Raw genomic sequence first — 25,889 nt, 5'->3', positions numbered from 1 at the left:
GCTCTGTAGAAAAGGTTTACTATACCGCTTCTCGTTACTTTACGTCACATGGATCTTATCAGTGGCTGGGAAGTGGAATTAATAATATCGACCTGAATAAAAGTGCGCAGGAATACTTCACCAGTGCCTTTGATCCCAGGTTTTGTTACGTGTTCATATGATCCCACGTAATATAAATGCCCCAGATCCCCTGCACTGCCTCCTCTGTTTTCTCCGTCATGATAGAGCTGTCTTTGGGGGGCTGCAGGAGTCTCAGATATGCCTCTGTGTGGAACTCCTACTCCCATAACGCTCAGGTGCTCTTAAAGCATATGGTTACACTGTGTAGAGCGGAGTCCATCTGATAGAGCCAGGGAGGTGTCTTACAATGCGAGTCTCTGTGGCGCAATCGGTTAGCGCGTTCGGCTGTTAACCGAAAGGTTGGTGGTTCAAGCCCACCCAGGGACGCGAGTTTTGCTTTTTATTACTGTAATCCCGGAAAACCCTACTTCGAAGCTGGTGATAGTGGTATTTGGTTAAATATATGTATGCCGTTGTGCAAAATAGGAGTGCTTTTCCTTCAAGCAGTTCCCCTGTCCACCATGATTGATATACATATATAAACTCGTTTCAGGATTTTTACTTTATACACATATGTCTCGTTGATTATTAGCTAACGCATGCGCAATGATTGAAGGGCAGGCAGAGATTTGCGCGTTACAGCTCCGACGTTCGCACTTTACGGACCAGCCAAACAACAGTGGTTGGTTCTTTTGTGCGGTGAAAGGGTTTTTGCGAGTGAAGTCAACCACTTAACGTGTTAATTTCGTCGAAAATTAAACCAAAATAATGTTTTTAGATTTAAAAAAAATAAATATATATAATTTAATGAAATACACTATGCTATTTCTTGATAACTTTGGTACAACATGGGCGAAGGAGCCATTTGCATATTTCGTAGTATGTGTATTATGTAAACGAGTATATATATAAATATTTTACGGGTTCTATACTTTATTCGCGAAAAGAAAAATAAATAGTGGTGACAAAAAAAATATCTACCAGAAGTGGGGTTCGAACCCACGCGGACATATGTCCATTGGATCTTAAGTCCAACGCCTTAACCACTCGGCCATCCTGGTGTTACGGTAAGCTACTCTTCTCTGTGTGTATGGATTGTTTCTTCAGCACTGCAAATTTCAAAGGCAGCAAATTAGTCATAAATTAGATTAGGAACATTTCCAACAAACCATTCAGATATGTGTTTGATTAAGGTTTGGTGTTGTACACTTTTTATCTGCAGTAACCAAAAAAGTGTAGCATAGTACTGTCACTGCTGCCTCTGAGCTACTTCAGGTGTAAACCCTTGGACTGCAGTCTATACTACTGACAAATGGCAGCTATATGATTACTAAAATAGGCTAGTAGTTTTTTTTTACTGTCACAGATACTACCATTTCTGATCCTTTTATTTGTGTTTGCCCTTGTCAGCAGAGGGCTGGTGTCCCCTGGCCCCTTGCCCACATGCTCTCACTGTAACACATACCCACTCTCTCACAGACGCACACATGCTAATTCCATCATACCTCACTATCACCTCCCATGCCAGCCCTTGCTTGCTGATCCTCAGAACAAAATATATAACTATATGGGTCCAGCGATAGATGATGTCCATGTGGGGAGCGTTGTGGCACCAGCATTTTGCGTAAGTACTCCAAGATCCCAGAATATTGCAGACGGATTCACAGAGAAAAAAACATTTCTGCACCTCACTCTGCAAATCTGTCTGGCACGTCGGAGTAATTCCACAAAATGGCAGAACCACGGCATGCCCTACGGGAACAGCCCCTCCCCTGTTCCTTCAATCAGGGGAGAGGTTGTGCGTGTAGGCTTTAAAAAAGCGCTTCAGTAGGCCTGGTTAACGGAGCTGATACCAGGGAGATATCATCCATTGTATGCTGGTATGATGCTCCTCATGCACATGCATGAAGGCACTCTGAAGAATCCCTCCATTTGCCCCTTTTTCCACCTCCCCATGGGGGAAGGGGTATACTTTGCTAAAATTCCCAGATTTCTGTGTGAGCTCAAACGAGGAGAAAATGTTAGAACAAAAGGTCAAAATCTAAAACCGGACGGCCAGAGTCTTAACTGTAAAGAGCTTTTACTTTATCGAGAGGTTAGTAGAGGAGTGAAACAAAAATCATGATGACAATGACCACTGTGCGGGCCAGTGGCGCAATGGATAACGCGTCTGACTACGGATCAGAAGATTGTAGGTTCGACTCCTACCTGGCTCGGTGTCTTTTTGTGTTTCATAAAACCTTGAATAGTTGATAGAGCATTTTAATTCTTGGATTTTTTTTATTTACAAAAGACTTGACAGGATGTTACCTTTGTGAAAACATTTTTTGACACCAATGCATTAGGCAGTGACTGAGTGACAGACAACAGAGGGTGGTAGTCAATGCAGTATATTCGGAACAAGGTCGTGTTACCAGTGGGGTACCTCAGCAAACTGTAGTTGGAGCCGTACATTAACGGTGGAACAGCATAACTGCCATGGCTATATACTGAGCCAGACAATGATGGTGGTACAGCATAACTGTCATCGCTATATATTGTGCCAGACATTGACGGTGATACAGCATAACTGCCATCGCTATATACTGTGCCAGACTTTGACGGTGGTACGGCATTGCTGCCATCGCTATATATTGTGCCAGACATTGACGAGTGGTATAGCATAACTGCAATTACTAAATACTGTGCCAGACACTGGCAGTAGTAGAGCATAACTGCCATCACTTTACACTGAGTCAGACATTGACCTTGGTACAGCATAACCGCCATCACTATATATTGTGCCAGACATTGAGGGTGGTACAACATAACGTCCATCACTTTACACAGGGCCAGACATTGACAGTGGTACAGCATAACTGCTATCATTATATACTGAGCCAGACGATGACTGCGTTACAGCATAACTGCCATCACTTTTTACTGAGCCAGACTACCACAATCAGTGCCTGGCTCAGTATATAGGGATACTATAGGGATATTGCAGTTATACACATTTTTATTTTCAGAAAGTCCTGACAGGATGGGACCTTCGTGCAAACATTTATTGCCACTTATGGACAGACAACAGAGGGTTATAGTCAATGGAGTGTACTCGGAGCAAGGTCTTGTTACCAGTGGGGTACCTCAGCATAGTTGGAGCCATTCTTTTTAATATTTTTATTAGTGCTATTGCAGAGGGTCTTAATGGTAAGGTAAGTATTTTTGCTTATGACACCAAGATTTGCAAGATTTGCAACAGGGTTGATGTTCCTGGAGGAAAAAAATAGTCAGAGCTGTGGCAAGTATAAGATAATGCATAAAACCCATGGGCCAAGTGTAGGATAATGGACATTAATGGTGCAAGTGGTGACAGCCCTGAAGCCATTCAGGTATGTGGCTGAGAATTTAAGCCAGAGCACATGTGTCTGTCTGCCAGTGCCTGCCCAGTTCCCTACTGCTGCTGCTGCTGTTCTTACAATGGGGGATCATTTTAAATTTCAGATATTGAGGAAATTCAGTTCTGTACGAAGTGACTAGATCTGTTTGTCTGTCATTGCCTGCCCAGGTTCAGTGCCCTACTGCTGCCAATCCTCCTGGTGGATCAGCTCTTTTAATTTTTCATATGTTGTAGACATTCAGTCCTGCACCAAGTGTCTATATCTGCCAGTGCCTGCCCAAGCCACATGCCTTACTACTACTGCTCCTCTATTTACTTCCTCACTCTGGGGTAGTCAATTCTTGGGTTTTTTTCCCAAAGTTAGGGGAAAATTCAGTCTTGTATCACATGGCTGGATGTGTCTGTCTGGCAGACCTGCCTCTATTTTATAATTCTGGGGGAAATTAGTGTCCTGTACCATGAGATTGGATGTGTGTGTCTGCCAGAGTCTGCCCATGCCCTACCACTACCGTTGCTGCTGCTTTATGACTTTCCTTACTATGAGGGATCGATTCATCAAAATGGTCCAATTTTTGGAGAAATTCATTCCCATAACATGCTGCTGGATGTGTGTATTCATAGGTGCAGCGCTCCTGTTGCTGGTGGTGGTGGTGGTCCTGCAGTGCAAAATCGAGCTGGGTTCTCCTAAACCTTGAGATGGGGCAGTGGCAAGTAAAACATGAGTTCAAAAACTGTCAGGAACATCCCCAGAATATTTTTTCTGAATCAAACAAGTCCTCTGAAATTCATTGTGTGAAAACAACGCAGAAAATAGGAAAAGAAAATCTAAATTCGTCCAAATTGATTTTGTTGTTGGTGGAACAAGCCAAATACCAAGTGATTTAAGTGAATTAGAAGAATGGTCGTGATTGTGGCAGCTGCATTAAATTAAAATTGTATAAAAAATAATAAGCAAAAGACCAAGCTTGGATGTATAGCTTGGAGGAATGAAAATTAGTCTAAAATTAGTGGGTCAGATGTTTAGAAATGAAAACTATAAATGACGTACCAAATCAGAATAAAATTACATGACAAGAAAGTAAACTAACAGATTAAAACATTCTCCAGTGAAAATAAAATATTTAACACTAACAACCATTGCAAATTGTTACATTCTATCTTGTAATTCTAGTTCTCTATGGAATTGCTCCACAAACATACTTATTAAATTTGGCTAGTGGCTAGAAGAAACATATAATTACTGTAATCAGGTTGTTTATTCTTTTTAAACATCCCAGAGGATATGACACCAAATGATAACCTTGTACAGAAAATTACATATCTCAAGCAACATATATCCTTTAAAGTGCTGAACTGCCATTTAGGAAACTATTTGTTAATTGTGCTAGATTTTCTAGTAGACAACATTAAATGCTAATTATTTTCTTTTATTAAAAATTTTAATTTCTATGAAATGTTTTCTAAATGTAATGGACATTTAAATAGTTTCATATTAATGCTGTTGTCAAATCAAGGCTCACTCTTCAAAGACTGCTGTTTACTGATTCCAAAGAAACATTACAGCCATATTCTGCTAGAATGGGGAGTAAAGCATGATCATTATGTTGTGTGCCAAATTTACCTAGGCCTTTCTTAGATATATTCAGGGCATACACCATTACTTTTTCATATACAGTGAATACATCACACCATTCAACCCTAAAACAGCTCTTTTAATGATTTATTCTTCTAACTCTGTGGACAATACTATCATTCCTAGCATTTTTTTTCCAGTTTCGTATCTTATTTTACACACTAACATATCACACACAAAACATACTTATACACATGCACCAACATACTTCCACATACACACACTAACATACTTACACCTACACACATACACACTAAATATGCACTAAAATACTTCCACACACTTGCTAACATACTTATACACACCCTTACCTTTGTTGGCTGGGGGAGTCCAGCAGCCAATGACAGCTCTCTCCTGATGATCTTCCTTGGTCCTCATGCACTTCCTTAGTCTGAGCGCCGGGATATGACGTCATATCCCAGTGATACGATGTCAGCGGCCCACCAGCATAGGCATAAATTAACAACTGATGAAGCCTTAGGCCTTGACTTATAAAATTATTTCTTGGTGCCCTCAATACCTACATTTACCTGGGGCTAGTGATGTAGCAGGGAAATACAGATATGTCTGACATTATTTCTGGATCCTAGACTATAGGAAATAATGGCTTCATGGCAAGCATCCCTTTTGGCAGTAACGTAAATATGGGGCAGGAATAAAGGAGAAATAATACTGTATGTTCACTATAGGTACCAATAGACAGATGATTGGGGCGCAGATACATATAGGAAAAATTAATAATATAATGATAATAACAATGCTACTCAATGTATCTTACCAATAGAGGGCAGCATTCTGCCCGAAGATATATTATCCATATGTGGCAGTGTGCTCATTTGCATCTATTAAAATAAAATATATTCCCATGATCCTTTCGTCTAACAGTTTAATACAAAAAACCCCCCCCAAAATAAATAGAAAAAAAAAGTTTGCAAGTTCGCGGACATTTAACTGTTGCAGTGGGGAGACCAGCGGATCATGGGAATATATTTTATTTAAATAATTAATAAATGAAAATGAGCACACTACCACATATTGCTAATATATATTCGGACAGAATGCTGCCCTCTAAGATACATTGAGTAGCATAATAACTTATTATGCTACTCAATGTATCTTACCAATAGAGGGCAGCATTCTGCCCGAAGTTATAATAAGTTATTATGCTAAGTTAAATGTCCGTGCCAGCGACCAACAAAGTCTTTTAACTGTTGAAGCAGGGTCCCAGGTTTTTTTTTCTTTTCTGCATAGCAACCAGTGGTAAGGGGCTGTGCGAGTGAGCCTATTGGTCGCTTGCACGGCCCTTTAACCTACGGATTTCTGCTCCCGTTATCCAACACAACATCGCAGGGGTTAACGGGAGTGGAAATCAGGAGTTAAAAAGGCCGTGCGAGTGAGCCTATTGGCAGTAGCGTACCTAGCGGGGAGCGGTCCGCACCGGGTGCCGCTCATCAGGGGGGTGCCAACTTGCCGGCACCCCTCCAGAGACGGACAGTAATGTCCGCCGCTGGAGGAGAAGGCTCGCAAGGTAGCGGTATCGGAGGTCTTTAACAGACCTCCGGCTCCTTTGAGTGATTTTAAGCCAATTCCCTTGAACCGGCTTAAAATCACTCAAGGGAGCCGGATCCACGCGGCAACTGCTGCTGTGCGCCGGGGTTTGTTGTCAGATACCGGCGCACAACACTGAAGCCGCGCCCACCGCCGTCTGTGCCCTCTGAACCGGAAGAAGACAGAAGAAGAGGAGCGAAGAGGAAGAAAAGGAGCTGACTGCTGTAAGAAGAAAAGAGGAAAGGTAGGAAATCATTCAGTGAGAGTGGATTGGTATGTGTGGAATCTGTGGATTGGTATGTGTGGAATCTGTGGATTGGTATGTGTGGAATCTGTGGATTGGTATGTGTGGATTGGTATGCGTGGAATCTGTGGATTGGTAAGTGTGGATTGGTAAGTGTGGATTGGTAAATGTGTGAGAGTGATGGGTGTTATGCTGTACCATTTCCAATGTCTTTTTCATTATATAATTATGCTCTAAAGTACAGCATAACTCCCATCACTCTATACTGTTCCATACAGTGGCAGAGCTGGGAGACAGAGGCCTTGCACCCCCACCGCAGGACTCCTGAAAGGTAAGTGAACTTCAAAGGGGGGAGAGGGTAGATAGTTAGGAGGGGGTAGATAGGGAGAAGGGAGTGAGAAGGGGTAGATAGGGCAGAAGGGGGTGAGAATGGGTAGATAGGGAGAAAGGAGGGTAGCAAGAATATTGAAATAAAGAGTCAGAATGAGAGAGCGAAAATGAATGGATTAATGTGTGGATGAATTGTGTGAATGAGTGAGAGAATTAATGAATTTGTGAGAATGCATCAATGAATATGTGTAAATAATTTGTGTGAAAAGAATAAATGATTGTGTGAATGAATTGTGTGAATGAAAGTGAATTAGTGAGTGACTGTAAAAGTGTTTGTGTTAATCATAGGTGTATAGTTGATTTGTCAAAAAGGCAAAGATGGTATAAGCAGGGTGTTTATGGGACAAAAATGGCACAGGCAGGGTGTTTATGGGACAAAGATGGCACAGGTAGCGTGTTCATGGGACAAAGATGGCGTACACTCGGCTGTTTGGGAACAATGCTGACTCATGCTGGGCTGTTTGGGGGCAGAGATGGCACGTCCTATGTGTGTGTAATTTGGGTGCTGGTCAGGTTCTATGTGGGCAATGTGGACGCTGTTTTTTTTGGAGGGTTATTAAAGAAAGTTATTTAAACGTATTTATTTTACTTATAAGTTATTAATTTATTTTTTCAGATTTCTTGTTGTTTACAGTTGACATACAGTTTACAAATTGGTGCAATAAATATTCTTAACATAATTTTGTAGATGTCTTCACATTTGGTGTGGGGGGGGTGCCACTTACAGGATCCGCCCCGGGTGCCAAATACTCTAGGTACGCCCCTGCCTATTGGTCACCTGCAAGGTCTTCCTCTGGCATCAACCAATTGGTTGATGCCAGAGGAAGACCCTGCAGGTGACCAATAGGCTCACTCGCACTGCCCTGTAACCCCTGACGGCGAACCTGCGGATTTCTGCTTCAGTCAACTCCCGCGATGCCGTGAAGATAAGGTAGGCTAGATGGGGAAGGGACCGGGGAGATTAGTAGACGAAGGCGAAGATTCTTTGTGTGTGAGTCTTCGTCTTCCCCTACGTTTTACCGCCACTGTCTTCTCTTCTTCGTGTCTTCGGAACGAACACGAAAATGCACTCTTCGTGTTCGTTTTCATGTTCGCCCGAAGACGAATGCACAAGTCTAGATAAAACACATGAGGACTAGATCACATTGGAATAGGGGGACCAGGGTTAGGGACACTCTTACCTCAGTATAGAGGGAGGAGGAAGACAAGTAAGCGTTGGGATAAGGACATGTGGAGATGTTGCATTAAATTAGAGGCGGGTGAGTCATAGTAACATAGTAATGTTGTGGAAATCAAACGTTGTGATGACCATCAGACTTCTTTGAATGTATAAAAGTTTATTCCGGATACAAGCAGCTGCAGGGAGACCTGCCTGCTTTTGTGCAGATCTCCCTGCAGATGAAAAAAGACCTAAGTCCGTCAAGTTGAATCCTCCTACCTATTCTTTCTCCTTTTCATTCGAAAGAAGCCAACCCCCTCAAATTACGCTATTTTTTGGATTTTGCCACTTTGGGGAAGAAATCCTTTGTGACTCCAAAAGACAATCAGATTTTTCCGTGAATCAAGAAGCTCTAAAATATTAATGTGTATTTTGTGTGCGTCATCAGTAATGGGGCACAAACTGAGCTGTGGCCAATCTACATTGGAACATCTTTGTTTAGGCATGAGGATCCAAAAACAGAATGAGGTTTTAACTGTTTTGGCTGCGGATAGCATTCCTTCCCTCAAAAGGACTCAAGCTAGTTCCTGGCTCATCTAGAATTGCACGTGAACATACTCTTTAGGAATGAAGTTAAAGAGAGAGGAGCAGAGGCAAAAGGCGTGTGTACCATTACATAACTTATGATGGGTAAAGGTGATGGAAAACCCTTCCACTAAAATTAAGGGAGTAGTAGAAGTATTATTAAACACTCATCTACAGACACCAGACAAGCCAGAAGGCTTGTTTTTTCCCTCAGAAATCTCATGGTGCTGCCACAACCACAAGGGATTCTGGGTAGGCACATGCAAATAAGGTCAACATTTCTTGGCTTCTCCAAGCCTCAAGTATCAAGTTGGTATCACAACCTCATGCTGACGGGTCCCGTTAAGGCTGAAACAGCTGTCCATGAGTGGTGATCTGGCTATTGCACCTCTTACCCGAGTTTTGTCTAAAGGCTGTCCTGTACAGAGGGCAATTACTTTCAAGGGATTCATGTATAAAGGAGATATAGAGGCAAAAGGTGATAACTGTTGACCTTATTTGCATGTGCCTACCCAGAATCCCTTGTGGTTGTGGCAGCAACCTCAGATTTCTGAGGGAAAAACAAACCTTTTGGCTTGTCTGGTGTCTGTAGATGAGTGTTTAATAATGCTTCTACTACCCCCTGTATTTTTTCAATGTATGTTTAAAGTTGATATATACTTCTTACATAACTGTTTATATTTTTGGTAAATACACATTATGGATAATATAATTATCTTTTTGTTCTAAATTGAGCTAAATCATTCAGCAATTAAAAGTTGACCCCAGATGGCAGAGCGATACATAACCAGCCTCTTGTACTCCATTCTGCTGAGCCCTTTTTCTCTTAAAGGGTTAGTCCCATGGTGTTAAGCCTTTTGTGGGCTAACTAATAATTATTTGTTGAAAATTATAATTATTTCTTTTGGAAAGCTACAATTTCAGATCCATGGTATCAATGCACTTTTCCCAAAGGGTGGTACGTTGACTTCATGGAAAGGTATAAATTATGTGACTATCGATTGGTGACACCTACTGAAACAGTTTCTGGCAGGGAGCACTTACCTGCGATTGTGTTGAAGCTCACTGAACAATTTTCAATATTATGTATTGAGTATCTTTCCATTGATAAAGTGCTGCTCAAATATGAAAACCCTGCTGAGAAACACAGTGATTCTTTTGATGCTCTGTGATGGGGCATGTCAAACCACATTTGGTTGCAGACCTGGGACACCTTATTCTCAAAGACCGTTTTACATGGCAGGAGATGTAATGATTGGAGGACTTTTTGATATACATATTTATTTCAAAACTGAAGCGTTTTATTTTTCAAGTCCTCCACATCTTCAACCACGAAGAATAAGGTTAGTGAACATATATCTATTCGATTTGGAGTCATCTATCAGTCGCTGGGGCCAGCAACAGCAATAAAACGCTGCAGCCAGTGCTAGTTGGATAGGGCGCAACTGGTGTACTTCCACTATTTCCTCACCGAGAACAGCAATGTATTTTAGACAGGGACACGTGACATGTGGGCTTGGGATGAAGCTATATTTCATTAACATGTGGGCATTGGGGAAACAGTCTGTGGCTATGATGGCTATGTGCCCAGGTCATAGAACAGACACCCTTTCAGATACAGAAGATTTAGTTTTAGAGGATTTTTTTGCTTTGCGCAAAACATCTTTACTATAAATAATCATACTTGGGAACTCCTAGGGACATCCCAAATCTGAATCCTATTATTATAGGATATATTTATCTATTATAGAATTAACACCCAAATTAACACTTTTCTACTGAGCTTTCATGTTTTTAAAAATACATATTTGAAGTTGTTATATACCCTTTCCTTTCTAGGTTACTAGTTTTTCAGACATATTTCTAAAAACATGGATGTTAAAGTATACTGACACAAAAATATAAATCATTAGAAAAACACATTGCTTGTCACTATTAGTAAGCTGCATAATAGATCATTTTTGTTGGGCTATTAAAGGGTTAATATTTAACACTTTTATAAAATTATCAGGTATGCAAATAATACAATTTTAAAACTCACCCAAGCTAGTGTACTCACAACTGAAACATTAAATCGACACCGGGTTCTGTGTGTTTTTAATGTTTAGGGCAATCTTGAATTGTTCATTTAAGGGATCACTTTGTCCGTTTCCACCATATGCATGATCATAGTGATAGTAGGATAGGATCTTTACATCAGTATAAAATTCCATCATGAAAAAATAAGGAACTTGGCCATGAGATGGCCCAAAATGAATCTTAATTTGACTTATAATATTGGTATAATTGTTCCCGGTATGGAAAACATTTATAGGGATGGTTAACATATATTTCTCGGATTTGTTTGAGCACTCAACGGTACTAAGAATGATGTTTTCGAACGCTGCGTTTAGTCACAAAACTGTTATATTTGCCAGATTAGGTGGAACAGCACCTTAAAAACTAATTACATTTCTGGCTTTTTCTTGATATCGGCTCCTAAGCATATTATAATGTGCTCTTTGCCTGGTTTTAATGCAGAAAGGGCTAGATGGGATACATCGAATGTTTGTCAGCAGCTAAAGGTTGGCTGGGTATATATTCCCAGAACATCAGAAGGGTGAGTGGTAAGATTTCACATGAAAACACTGCTTAGAAACATCGGAACGGGAAATTGGATCCGAAAATGTCCTGTAAGCATATAGATGTTATTAATATTGACTTACCTTTCTTGTTTGTTATCTGCAGTATGCTCCTTGAAGACTTCTATAACTTCCTTAGTTTAGTGTTTGCGGTGGATGAAATAAACCGTGACCCTAATATCTTACCTAATGTCACTTTGGGTTACAACGTTTACGACTCCTACGTTGACCTATTTAGAACCCTCCAAGGTGCTGTTCGAATCTATTCCGGAAATAAAAAGCAGTTTCCAAATTATAACTGTGACAACTCCAGTGTTTTAGCTGCGGTGATTGAAGGCATGGCATCATCTTTTTCCATACAGTACGCTAATATTTTTGGAATGTATAAATATCCACAGGTAAGTCATTTTTTAATAATTTCTATTTTCTCATTATTTTTTTTTTATATATTTGTACATATAACATCATCACATGCACATTATGCTTAGATTTTCATGTGAAAATGGAGGTAATGAATTTTTGGAAATGTATTATTTACAATCTAGTGTTAATCATATTATACTGACGAGGGTAAAAATTGGGTCTTGGAAATCTGTTTTTTTAATACTTAGACTTTTTCTTCCACAAAGAATCCTAAAATAAAAACACTAGCTTGGTTTTAAGGAGCCTGGTATATTTTTATATTTGTTTCCTGTGGTATTGTAAATAAAGGTACCAAGTATTTATTTTTTTTGTTTTCTGCGTTTAATCAAAAATATTATACAATTTATTATTGTAGATCATGTACTTTATAAAGTGGAGTAATTCAAATTATTTGTAATACGTACGTAAGTATGTGAACCAAATCATTTTATGATTCTCTTAAATGTATCAAATTCATAACTTCAATATTCAATATTCATAAATTCAATATTTTTTTTTACCATATCGAAGATTTGTAATGTATATGCAAGAATTTGGAGTACAAAAGTAACATTCTTTACCTATAACAGAAACAAATCAATTCCATATTATTTCACAAAGCTATTATCTATGGTAATATTTAAAATAATAAAAATATATTGTTTCAGATTAGTTTCTTGTCTCAAGATCCTGTACAGAGTGATAAGCAGCAGTTCCCTTTTTTCTTCCGTGCGGTTCCAAGTGAAAAAATTCTTTATGCTGCGATTCTAGCCTTATTAAAGCATTTTGGTTGGTTGTGGATTGGCATTATTTATCCAGATGATGATAGTAGCATAAGTGCTATCAGTGTTATTAAAAAAATGATAGTGGAAAATGGAGGATGCATCGAATTTATTAAAATCGTTCCCTCGATTAATGATTATCCTCCGGAACGGATTGCAGAAATTCAGAATATCATTGCCAAGTCCACAGCAAATGTTATACTAGTATACGGGTCTAAAAATTATGTGTACTATCTGGAACAAAATGTTCATCTTACCTACATACCAGGAAAGATTTGGATTCATACTGCTGAGTCCAGCTTCCGAATGTTTACTGTAGTCAATGACACGTGGGTCAACGGCACCTTACGATTTGTTATGCACAAAAAAGAAAATCCAAATTTCATTAATTTTGTTCAAAAAGTCAATCCTAACCGATTCCCTCCGGGACGTACATTCACAACATGGTGGGATGAGCTTTGCGAAAACAGATGTCCATTCAATCCTAGGAGACGGAATTGCACAGGTGTGGAGAGCGGCAGACCTATTCTGTTTTCCCATTGTAACCTCCGGTTTACAGATATGAGCTACAGTGTATATAACACGGTTTACACAGTGGCTCATGCCTTACATCAATTGTATCAAGAAACACCCCTAAAAGAGCGATTACTCGATAAAAATAAACTGAGGTTTCAGGACTTAAAAGCTTGGAAGGTAAGATGAGTTTAAACAAGGTCTTCATATATCTTAAGACTACTTATTCAATGAACATAGAATTTGACGGCAGGTAAGAACTACTCAATCCCTCAATCTTCTGATCCAAAGTCAGGTGCCTTATCCATCAGTGCTTCAAAAAAATGCCACTGAAATAATATTATAACATTAACAAATGTATTATTTGGTTTCCAGTTGCATCAATATCTAAGAAAGGTGCGATTTACAAATACAATGGGACAAAATATCTATTTTAATGAGGATAAAGAATTGTCAATTGGATATGATATTTATAATCAGGTGACTTTGCCCAATGGTACAATCATTTCACAAAGAGTTGGAAGCTTTGATAATAACGCACCACCTGGAAAAAAACTTACCATCGATAATGTTATCGTCTGGGAAAGCACGTTCAAGGAGGTTGGTCAAAAATAACATAGACAAAAGATGGAAATATTTACCAACATTTTCCATGTAATATTACATGGTTGTAGATAGGTTGTACATCTCTTACTCTTCAGTATGTTTCAACAGTTTCAGTATATATATAACTCATTTAAAAGAAATATTCATAATATAATAGAATAGAACTGGCTACAAGGACATGATGAGTTATCCAGTAAGCTTGTTGATCCAGTAAGATATAACATTGCGAGACAAGAAGGAATTTTTCCTCTTTTTGAGGCAAAATTGTAAATTGCTTCAGTGAGGGTTTTTTGCCTTCATCTGGATCAACAGCAAGGTTAAACTTTACGTCTTTTTTTCAGCCTAAATGACCATGTTACTACGTCACTTGAATGTTGTAGATGTATTGTGTTGAATGTCAACATCGAAGGCAGACTGGGCAGACGTCTCTGGTATTTTAGGGAAGCCACAGAACTAAAAAGTTTTTAAACTTGCGTCACATAATTCATTTCATTTGTATCCCACTCACAAAGCAAAATCACCAGCCTGTGTGTGCTTCAATTTATATTGGATTATTATATACATTTTTTGACATATTCACAATTTTTTAACTCTCTAATTGATTCTCTGAGGTCATGACCATAATAGGTCAAACATTTTTTACTCTACTTTTTTATTTATTATTTTTAAAACAGACACCGCGGTCTGTCTGCAGTGAGAGCTGTAAACCGGGCACCAGGAGGTCCATTCGTAAAGGACAACCCGTCTGCTGCTATGATTGTGTGCCTTGTCCAGAGGGGCAATATTCCAATCAGACAGGTTTGTCATTTTTATTGTGTTTATTTCTTTATAGAAACCATACATAAAATAATGAGTACAATTTGAAATACTGTCACGTGTCATGGATCTGTTTACTAGTTACTGTTTACCACTGAGGTGATAATTCTGGGGCAGATATGGTTCTGAGCTTTAAGTGCCCTTATGTGTCAACTAAATCAGTACCTGTTTTCTATGACAACTGTGGGAATTGTTGAAACAGAAATGTTATTTTTTTATTTAATTTTCCAGATAATGATATTTGTACTCAGTGCCCAGATGACCATTGGCCAAATGAGCAGAAAACAGCTTGTTTTGAAAAGGTTGTAACATTTCTGTCCTTTGAAGATCCCATTGGAATTATCCTGACATTTATAGCAGCTTTATTTTCATTTATATCTGGTGGAGTTCTGGAAATATTTGTTAAGTACCAGGATACTCCAATTGTCAAAGCCAACAACAGGGATCTTAGCTACCTTCTACTGATATCGCTCATGTCCTCCTTTCTTTGTTGTGTTATCTTCATTGAACGCCCGGATCAGTTAACCTGCTTCCTGAGACAAGCCGTTTTTGGGATAACTTTCTCCATTTCCGTGTCTTGCCTTTTGGCTAAAACTTTGATTGTTGTGATCGCCTTCAATGCCACCAAACCAGGAAACAATTTGAGGAAATGGGTTGGTGCCAAAGTCCCCAAATTTATCGTCTTTATTTGTTCATCCATTCAAGTCCTTATTTGTGCCCTGTGGCTGATTGTATCTCCACCTGCCCCATCGTATAACACACACTCTGAAGTTGGAAAAATCATAGTTGAGTGTGATCAAGGGTCAGCTGTTGCTTTTTACATCATCCTTGGATATCTGTGTATGCTGGCCTCTGTAAGCTTAGTTTTTGCATTTCTGGCCAGGAAGTTACCCGACACATTTAATGATGCCAAATTTATCACTTTTAGTATGTTGGTTTTCATCACTGTTTGGAGTTTTTTTATTCCAACATATCTCAGTGCGAAAGGGAAATCCACAGTGGCCGTTGAAGTATTTGCAATCCTAGCATCGAGTTCTGGCTTATTGGGTTGTGTATTTGCTCCAAAATGTTATATTATTTTGTTAAAGCCTGAGAGAAATAGGAAAAATTATATATTAAGAGGATGAAAGTGAATTATAGAGAGAGAGAAAAATGACTGCCCTCATCGGCAATATAAAACTATTAAACAATATTATTTTTAAACTCTAAAATTGTGTCCCTTTGTAACCAGGCTTTGCTCTATTTTTATATTTTATTTGCATTTGACAAATATTTTTACATTAGTAGACTGATTGCTAGAATACAATACTAGGTAAAACTGTCCACAACAATTGTCTAAAAGACTGGTTTATCTACACCATACACATACATACACACACTTTCGCCTTCCTTTCCCTTTCATCACTAACCCTTACACTCTAACATCACAAGCTGTCTTCACTCATTGTATTGCATATTTATATATATATATACTGTATAAACTCTTCTTTAAATCTGTAAACACAGCTACTTGAGAATGTTGGTTTTCCAAATATGATACGCTTTAATGGGAAAGAAACACAGTTTCTTTAATGATTCTATTGAACTACGGGTCTTCATTTTATTACATGAGATAAAAGTATCGCTAGCTGAATAGTATTTTTTTCTATAGGATGCAACTTACAAAATTATATAAAAAAATGAATGACGTGAAAAAAAAATAGCCAGTTGTGTCTGGTGTCTTGTACATAATCGTTATTTCAAAAAACAATATTGGTTTATCATTTTCACGTTTTCCTAGCTTGATTAGATATGGAAAACAACAATCCCTTGGGATCTAGCCTGAAATTATGCTGAGTGATAATTAAGTTACAAAAATATGATTATCTCTTTTTGAAGACTGTTATTTTCATTTCAAAATAACCCTGCCGCATTCCCAAAAGAACACTGCTCTGTTTTTGGAATCTTAAAAACCCCTTTGATGTGAGGAAATTGTAGATCACTTGTAACATTATAATTTTACAAGTATTTTAGCTTTCAGTCACATACTGTCATGGTTGACTGGTCTTTACAAAACACTCATAGCAGATATATAGGGTGACATCCATGCACCACTTCATTTCTAAGTTGCTGGCGGTGTGACATGCCAACTGTAGATCTCGTCGGGAAGTGAAGCGAGCAGCGCTTGCATGGTCCTGACACTTACACACACACACACATGTACAGGAACATACTTAGATGGACTAACTTACACACACAGTAACAATAGCTAATATGCAGGTGCATGAAAGCAGTATATTGAGTAAAAACAAGAAGACAGAATATTTTTAAAAATGTATTTTTAATCCAATGCTACATGACAGTTTTAATTTTCATTGATTAAGACATTAAAAGTTTTTATTTGAGTCACTTTTGTTCAATGACTAAGTATATATTAGAGCTAATAATACAGATCAGGGAAATGGACGTATGAAAGCTGCTCACTAAAAATATTCCAACAAGAACAAAACCAATATATCATCCACTCAAATAAGGCAAAGGTATTTTAAAAGGTATTTAAAAACCCATACATCTATACTATGAAGTGACCCATCTAAACTTAATTTGCATAGGTTCTATATGATTATTCCTAATTAATTTAATGTATTAACCCCTTAAGGACAATGGGCGGTCCATAAACCCATTGAAAACAATGCATTTTGAGCCCGTACATGTACGGGCTTTGTCATTAAGGGGTGCTGATTGTTGTTGATTAGGTCAGGCAGCCTTTGTAAGAGTGAGTGGGGAAAACAATAACTTTACAACAGCAAATCTATCACATGATTCTGGCTATTTTTACGTCATTTCAGTTTCAAAGAACAACAAACAAAATCCACACATTATACACTAAACATGTATTTAGTTGTATTAACCATTGTGATGGGAGAGATTCCATTGAAGCTAAATAGATCCACTGCTGCACAGGTGCTCATATATATACAGACACGATTTGTGTATCCACACTAAATGTAATGGAACCTGGAAATAGAAGATGGGTGTGAGGACTGGGTGTGATTTCCTGAGGTATGATGGTTGGGTGTTATGGGCATGAGGTGTAATGGTTAGGTGTGATGGCCGGTAGGGGTGCCATCTATCCAGTGGCAAAACTAAAGAAAGAAGACCGTAGAAGAAGCTATGTAAAAGGAGACAGGGATGGGAAATGGTCAGCAGTGAAGGTAGGGAGACATTGAGAGAGAGAGTGTGTCAGTGTAAGTAAGAGAATTTGAGTGAGTGAGTGAGTGAGTGAGTGAGTGAGTGAGCGAGTGAGAGAGCACATCAGTATATAGTGGTGGGACTAAATGATGGGTGTCATTCTGTCCTCTGTCTGGCTCACTATATAATGATGAGAGTTGTGGTGAGACAATGTCAGTGAGTACTTGTACCACAACATTGAGTGGCTCCGCCACTTTTCCGTCTTTTCTCTTGCGACCCTCAAAAGGTAGCAACTCTAGGTGGAATTGGATGCCCCAAAAGCCATTTTTTATGGGTGGCCGTCTCTCTTAAAAGACGTTGCCAGTGGTCCTTCCCCCTGCAGGGTGGGACCAAAGATCTGGCCCTTTTGAAGGCCTTTTGGTCAAGAAGGGAAGGGGTCATATATCCCCTTTGGGAGTGTTGCCCGTAAAGAAAGAAGTTTGGGGGATCTGGTGCTTATCGTGGCACCTAAATGTACTCAAGCATTGCACTAGTTGCCTGTCCTGGTGTGTGTGTGTGTCTGGGTGCCGATATGGCAGAGACTGTTCTGGTGTGTGTTTGGGTGTCAGTGTGGCTAAGCTTGTCCTGGTGTGTGTGTGTTTGGGTGTCAGTGTGGCAGAGCTTGTCTTGGTGTGTGTTTGGGTGTCGGTGTGGCAGAGCCTGTCCTGTTGTGTGTGTGTTTTGGTGTTGGTGTGGCAGAGCCTGTCCTGGTGTGTGTTTTGATGCTGGTGTGGCAGAGCCTGTCTTGGTGTGTGTGTTTGGGTGTTAGTGTGGCAGAGTCTGTCCTGGTGTGTGTGTTTGGGTGTCAGTGTGGCAAAGTCTGTTCTGGTGTGTGTGTGTTTGGGTGTCAGTGTGGCAGAGCCTGTCCTGGTGTGTGTATGTCTGGGTGTCGGTGTTGCAGAGCCTGTCCTGGTGTGTGTGTCTGGGTGTCGGTGTTGCAGAGCCTGTCCTGGTGTGTGTGTTTGGGTGTCAGTGTGGCAACGTCTGTTCTGGTGTGTATGTTTGGGTATCAGTGTGGCAGAGCCTGTCCTGGTGTGTGTGTTTGGGTGTCGGTGTGACAGAGCCTGTCCTGGTGTGGTGCTCTTAATCTGGCCCTGCCTCCTGTTTGCGTCAACCAGATTAAATCCAGCTTGTACCCACAGTGTGTTCCAGCCTTCTGCAGTTTTATTTGGCTAAACTTGTTTTAAATGGTTTGTGGACTAACTTTGTTTTACTCACACCCAAAGAAAATTAGTATTGATAGAATGACATATAAATGTTGATCAAAAAACTGTTTGTCCGCTACTTTGTTTCATTATCGCTAAATTAACCCTGTATTAATATGCATTATAAAGCTAAAAGGCCATATTTTCTCTCAGTGAAAAATGAGTGCGGCCCACGCACATATACATTTCTGATGAAGTGGCCCACTGCAGAAAAAACTTGGACACCCCTGACCTATGCAGATCACTCACATAAAAAGGTAAATTTAACAAATATTCAACTGAAACTGCTGTAAATCATCTGAAAACTCTCTTAAGCCTTTTTTCTTTATATTATACACCTTTAATGATAATATTGACAATACTATTAACAATTATCACAACCACGCATCTTTATTATTATTGCTATTATTACTGTTATTATAAATGTATTTGTTTAAACTATGATCATAAAGCAAGCGTTTGAGAAATATGTCATACTATCATTTTTTTCTCTTTCTTTCCTTCCTTCCATCTCACTCGCTCTATTTAACACATGATCCGGTACCCTGTTCACATGTATCTACACTTAAATCAGGTTTTTTGCAGTAAGTAGACTGGGGATCTTTGCATAGTACAACTTCACCATAGCACTGGAAGAAGAAATGTGAACATTTGCAAGCAGTATTGGCTGGAGGAACTCTGGTTAGGCTACAGCCCATCAGGAATCTGTAGGAACATTCACATTTGGAAGAGTAGCCACCACACTCCCCTCTTCCTTGGAGACAGCTGGCTAAAGAGGTATCAGGTCTTAAACAAACTTCTGAATTCTTCTGTGCACAGTCTACAACTATCCCTTTACAGACCGTGATGAAAAGAAACCCATGTTCAATACACTTGCAGGCTTTTCCAGGAGGTGCTGGTTGTGCGACTATGCAACCACCTGGTCTTACGCTACAGCTACACACAGCCAAAATACCTATGGGGAAATTAAATAAATGTTATGTAGAAAACCTTCATATCCATTACAATATTTAATCACTGTCAAGAAATATATATATATTTTTTTTAAGAAAAGCTGAAAATTAAGAATTGATACCAATTTAGTATTTTTAATACACACATAGTGTAATGTATTCTGGATACCTACCTAAAGGACGCGTGCTATACTTTTTATTATACTTAACTCGTGTAGTGATGGAGCCCGCTTCAGCTATTCCAATAGGCAGATAGCTGGAACACTATTCTGGAACCTGCTCTGGTGATTCCAGTAGCCGGAATACTATACTAGAGGGCCAGGATTTTAAATGTCCCTACTAGCATCTCTATTGGTCGCCGTCAAGGGCCTCCTCTGCCATCAACCAATGAAGTGCACCTGTACTTCATTGGCTGATGGCAGAAGAGCCCCCTGCTGGCGAACAATAGAGTCACTCGTACAGACTTTTAAAATCCTGGTGCCGCAACTTGGCCGGGAGAGAATATGTTCGGTATTCCGGCTGAACAACGAAAATGCACCCTTCATGTTCGTTTCCATGTTCGTCCGAATACGAATGCACAATTCTAGTGACAATGTTCCTTTCCATCAGCAGAATGGCCACAGGTGGGGTATTCCTGGCTGCATGCTATGTGAGCGCAAAGACACAACATGAGCCCTGTCTTATCCATCCATTGGCATGACAGTGCATAGTACTAAAGCAAAAATAAAATATTATACATTATATATATATATATAAACATACATACATACATACATATATATATATATATATATATATATATATATATATATATATATATATATACACTGTGAGATAGGTCAGGGATCGCCCCTCGCTGAGGTCAAGGGACAAGTGCCCGTCTTCATTCAAACCAGGCAAACAGCAGTAAGTTCGTGCAATCTGACACAGGGTCAGGTTTATTAGAAAGGTTGCAAAGACAAAAGAAATATAACAACACAGCAACAAAAGAAATACACTTACTATACAAGGGATGTCCCTCACTACCAGCTGGAGAGCTTCTCTCTGCCAACTTAACATAATACGTCCAGCAACCTTTACTCCAATGTCTCTCCCACAGACAGGCTTTCTGTGTCCTCAGCCAGAGAGCTACCTGCCCTCCTGGCTTCCCTTTTATATCCGCCCTCTCATTCACCTAAATTAATCACCTAGCAGGTGGAAGACTCAGGTGTTACTTCACATAGGAAAGGAATATAGGAGAAACATACCTCCCTTCCACCACCAATCCTACATGAATGACACAATATATATATATATACATGTATTTTTGTTAATTGTGCAGTACGCCAGACAATTCGATAATTATCTATTTATAACATGCAAATCTGATCTCAATTAAAATAAAGATACAAACTCACGTGGAACTGAAGATAGCAGAAAAATGCCTAAGATCAGGATTTTATGGGTCTTCATGTTTATAATCAATATATTAACTGGAAATAAATAAACAAAGAACTGGCTATTAGAATGCAACACAATAATGGCTATGTCCAGACATTATAATTACTTATTATTATTATTATTATTATTATTATTGTATATTTAAATAAATGACGTTAACCAATGAAAATACATTTAACAAAACATAATCAACTAAATATTTTAGAAATTAAATATATATTTTATAGATATAGGATAAACTAGATTCATATCCATGGTTGCTTTGTCATTCTCCTTCTCAATCTAGTGAAGTAAAATTAACAGATGACATTAAAAGTACCTATTTTTACCTTAAAATTGGAGTGTGGAACAGTATGGATAGATAAGGTGTTATATGATAATGGAGGAGACAGGGCCTGCAGAAAAAAAAATTGAAAATATTTAATAGTAAATACCTATTGGGTTAAAGAGGAAGTCCCATGAAATACTTTGATATTTATTAAATACATTGTTGCCTACAGAAATGCAGTGTACCCCGGAAGAAAAAGTGAGCTTTATTTCATATTGTTCCAATAAGCTTCCTTTAGACTAGACTTGGGCGGTAGCCGTTCCTGTGTTCGGTTTGGGAGAATATTCGTATACATTCTACATCTTGGTTTTTTTCGTCGATTTTTGTAGAAGAGGTTAATACGGGGTTAACACAGTACGCACTACGCAGCAGCTTTGGCGCCAGGATTTGGAATATCCATTCGAGCAACTCTATTGGCCGCCGGCAGGGGCCTCCTCTGCCATCAACCAATGAAGTGCACCTATAGTTCATTGGTTGATGGCAGACGAGCCCCCTGCTGGCTACCAATAGAGTCGCTCGTACAGACTTTTAAAATCCTGGTGCCGCAACTTGGCCAGGAGAGACCCCTGGTGGAATCGCTCGTACAGACCTATAACTCTTGGAGCGGGGAGACCCCCAGGCCAATTTGCTCCATCAGGAGTTAAAGGGCCGTGCAAATAAGTCTATTGGTCGCCTGCAGGGGCCTCCTCTGGCATCAACCAATAAAACGGGTTGTCATGGCTGATTGCTGGCATACAAGCTGAAGATGACTACGCACAATGCCGGGTGTCAGCTGGAATGGCGTAAAGCCACCATCACTGGAATCTGGAGCAGTGGAAATTAGTTCTATGGAGTGATGGATGGCAGTTCCCTACTCTGATGGATGAATCTGGGTTGGGCACATTTCAGGAGATAGGTACCTACTGGAATGCAGAGTAACTACTGTTAAGTTTAATAGAGGAAGGCTAAGGGTTGGGGCTGTTTTTCAGAGTTTGAGCCCCTTAGTTCCAGTGAAGGGTACCCTTACAAAAAAATTACTGCAGTTTTTCTGAAGTAATACTGCAGTTTTTTTGGACATGAAAAAACTGCAATACTGCACTTTTACTGCACTTTTACTGCAGTATTACTGCACATTTACTGCAGTTTTACTGCATTTGTACTTCACGGTACTGCAGCTTTACTGCACATTTACTGCACTTTTTTTTTTAGATTGCAAACCTACAGTTGTGCTTTAATGTACTGCAGCTTTATTGCATTTGTACTTCCGTGCAAAAATAACTGCATTGATATTGCCAGTTACCTTAAATGTAGATCATCACCTCTCAAAAATTTAAGCAACCCCCATTTTAGCCACATGCGTTCATGCAAGTATTACATCTTAGAACATTTTGAGATATTTGGAGTACACATGGGACAATGTGTGTAAAGAAAACTAAGTGACAAAAGGCTACATTGTGTTAGTAAAAGGGGAAAATATATAACATACCTTTTTAGCTGGTGCAAGAAGGATTCTGTCAGTAGGCTATATTCTGAAATGTTCTGTACTTCTCAAAGGTTCTTTGGCACTGCTATGGTAATTCTAGTTCATGCCAAACCTCGTTATTTATACAATACACAAACTTTACAGAATGTGTCATAAATCACAAAGCAGCGCACAAGTACCCAAGTACCCAAACAAATGAATCTGCTGAATAAGACTACTATTTCTGTCTTTGTTTCCTGAACCCAGGGCTCAAGATCAGACCCTCCATGCATTTGCAGGAACTGGACCACCACACCACCCTACACAACAAAAAAAGAGTTTCCGCTGTGCTTGTAAATATATAAAGTGTCATAATGGACTATATAGAAAGAAAAATACTGTAAGAAAAAATATTAAATTGATGCTATTCAAAGTACCTTTATCCATTTTCTTTAAATGCATAAGAATTTTTTGAATATTTTATTCCAGTACAATACCATTTTCATAATTTTCAAAATTAGCATATATAATAAAAATAGTGGTTGTTGAGCAATATTGCATCTGTAAAAGTTGTCTATTCTGTCTATTCTTTTACTTTCCGTGATTATTGCCTTGTGATTTCTGAGCCCATATCCATATTGTGCTTTAAGTTATTTAGAAGAATATGTAGTGGGATCCCAGGTATATCAGCTACTTACCTTTTCAATTTAGTAAGTGCTGTGATCCCTAGGATGTAGTGTCTTTTATCACTTTTATCACTAAAAATTACTAAATTGTATTTACAAACATGCCTACCAATGACCGATAGTGAATGAAAAATGTGTGATAAATGATGATAAAATATGTGCTTCCTGCTCAATGGTTAAGTCCTTTAATGCATGTGCGGCAAGATGATTCTCAGTTTCCAAGTCCAATAAATGTATCAGTGATCAGAGGATATCCAGTTCCTGGTTTGCTACGCTCACAGAAGATAAGGACATTCACATTTTTACTGAGATCCACCAAGCTATCTATGTATGTCATTTTCATTTTCAAGATATTGAATTCTCACTAGTATGCCCAATACTAGACTTGGGCACCAGGGGGCTCTTCGTGTTCGTCTTCGTGCTCGTCTTCGGGGAAAAAAAAATCTTCGTATTCCGCGAATATTCGCCCGTTCCTGTCTTCTCTTCGGGCGAATATTCGCGGACATTCTTCGTGCTCGTTTAATCTTCGTTTTCCTCCTGGTTGCCTAGCAGGGGTTAATACGGGGTTAATAACACATCACAGCAGCAGCAGCTGCCGTGAAGGTACGTGTGTGCAGCTCTATTGGTCGTTTCGGCAGGGGGCTGGTCTGGCATCAACGAGTGAATTGCAGAACTGCAGAATGCACTTCATTCGTTGATGGCAGGCGAGCCCCCTGCCGAAACGACCAATAGAGTTGCACACACATACCGAGGTGTACTGTCCATAGATGTTTAATAAAAGAATAGGGAATATTTTACATTTTTAAATTGATTTTGGACCACTTTACATGCCTAACATTTGCTACCTATTTACAATGGCATACTTTGCAACAACCCAACTTACTTATTGGACAGGACTGGAAAATAGCAGGACTGTCCACCAAAATCTTGGGTGTGTTGGCAGGTATGCTGATGGAAAAATGTTGGACAAGAACTAAAAAATAGCTTAGGGTTAATGTACGGTTATGTTTAAGATTAGTAGCAGTGCACTGGTTTGGTTAAAGATGGATTATGTCTAAATAATAATAATTTAATTTTAATGTTTTTTTTTTAAAAAAAATAGGGGTTTATTTAAATGTATTTTAAAGTTAGATTTATTATTTAGTACTTGATTATATTTATTAAATGTTTATAGTAGCGTTACCTACCGAGCTATAACTACCTATGTGTATTTGCATTTTGCATACCTAGTTTAGCTAAATTAGATGGGACAGGACTGGAAAAAAGCAGGACTGTCCCTGAAAAAGTTGGGTCTGTTGGCAGGTATGTGGATGGAAAAATGTTATAGGGTGAAGTGTGAGTTATAGTGTTAATGTAATGCTATTAGTGAGTGAAGGCCAGGGCAAATAACAAGGAAAAGGTCCTTGTGTTTTGTGCATTGTAAGTGTGTGTGTATGTGTGTTATGTGTGATGTCACTGTGTGTTATATGTGTTATATGTGTTATTGTGTGTGTTATGTTTGGTTGGTTGTGTATCAGAAGGAAAATAATGAAATGGAAAAGGAAATGGGAAAGGCAAATGAGTGGGCAATTGGCGACCCACTCACCTGTTTCACCCCAGGGCAAAGCACCCAAACACTGTCAGTCTTAGACGTTTGGCAGCAGACTTCCAGAGCTCAGACACAAGGCCCTAGCGTAAGCTGGCCACTCCGGCGGAGGTAGCAGGCGTTGCCACACCGCAAACAGAGGCAGCCAGGGGGGAGAAACTGCCCTTACCATTAGGGACATTTTGGGCATGACTCTAGCCAGGAAGCGAACTGGCAGAGAAGAGATGCTGGCACCACCACCAGCAGCAGCATTGAAAAGGCGAATGAGTGGGCAATTGGCGACCCACTCACCTGTTTCACCCC

At 39.3% G+C, this 25,889-nt stretch overlaps 1 protein-coding gene and 3 non-coding genes across 4 annotated transcripts; 3 read left to right on the top strand and 1 right to left on the bottom strand.

Moving 5' to 3' along the window:
- The first annotated feature begins 373 nt into the window (after positions 1-373).
- On the top strand, positions 374-447 carry TRNAN-GUU (transfer RNA asparagine (anticodon GUU)). Its single transcript has one exon. It is a non-coding gene; the product is annotated as a tRNA-Asn (tRNA).
- A 591-nt stretch (positions 448-1,038) lies between these two features.
- TRNAL-UAA (transfer RNA leucine (anticodon UAA)) lies at positions 1,039-1,121 on the bottom strand. Its single transcript has one exon. It is a non-coding gene; the product is annotated as a tRNA-Leu (tRNA).
- A 1,082-nt stretch (positions 1,122-2,203) lies between these two features.
- Positions 2,204-2,276, top strand: TRNAR-ACG (transfer RNA arginine (anticodon ACG)). The gene has a single exon. It is a non-coding gene; the product is annotated as a tRNA-Arg (tRNA).
- Positions 2,277-10,234: 7,958 nt separating this feature from the next.
- LOC149298253 (vomeronasal type-2 receptor 26-like) lies at positions 10,235-15,865 on the top strand. Its single transcript, XM_089487685.1, has 6 exons — positions 10,235-10,341; positions 11,726-12,017; positions 12,690-13,496; positions 13,692-13,916; positions 14,597-14,720; positions 14,970-15,865. The coding sequence occupies exons 1-6, from the start codon at positions 10,235-10,237 to the stop codon at positions 15,863-15,865; spliced, it is 2,451 nt and encodes an 816-aa protein (XP_089343811.1).
- The last annotated feature ends 10,024 nt before the right edge of the window (positions 15,866-25,889 follow it).

Source organism: Sceloporus occidentalis, unplaced genomic scaffold, assembly GCF_023333645.1.
Source record: "Sceloporus occidentalis isolate IW3139 unplaced genomic scaffold, rSceOcc1.0.p SCAF_34, whole genome shotgun sequence".
NCBI lineage: Eukaryota > Metazoa > Chordata > Lepidosauria > Squamata > Phrynosomatidae > Sceloporus > Sceloporus occidentalis.
This window is presented reverse-complemented; position numbering and strand designations above follow the sequence as displayed.

What these genes read in the sequence shown, in the direction of transcription:
- LOC149298253 (XM_089487685.1), top strand. Translation starts at nt 10,235, where the DNA reads ATGGCAGGAGATGTAATGATTGGAGGACTTTTTGATATACATATTTAT. An exon ending in GAATGTATAAATATCCACAG is followed by an intron (nt 12,018 to 12,689) that starts GTAAGTCATTTT and finishes ATATTGTTTCAG; the next exon opens with ATTAGTTTCTTGTCTCAAGA. An exon ending in AGGACTTAAAAGCTTGGAAG is followed by an intron (nt 13,497 to 13,691) that starts GTAAGATGAGTT and finishes TTTGGTTTCCAG; the next exon opens with TTGCATCAATATCTAAGAAA.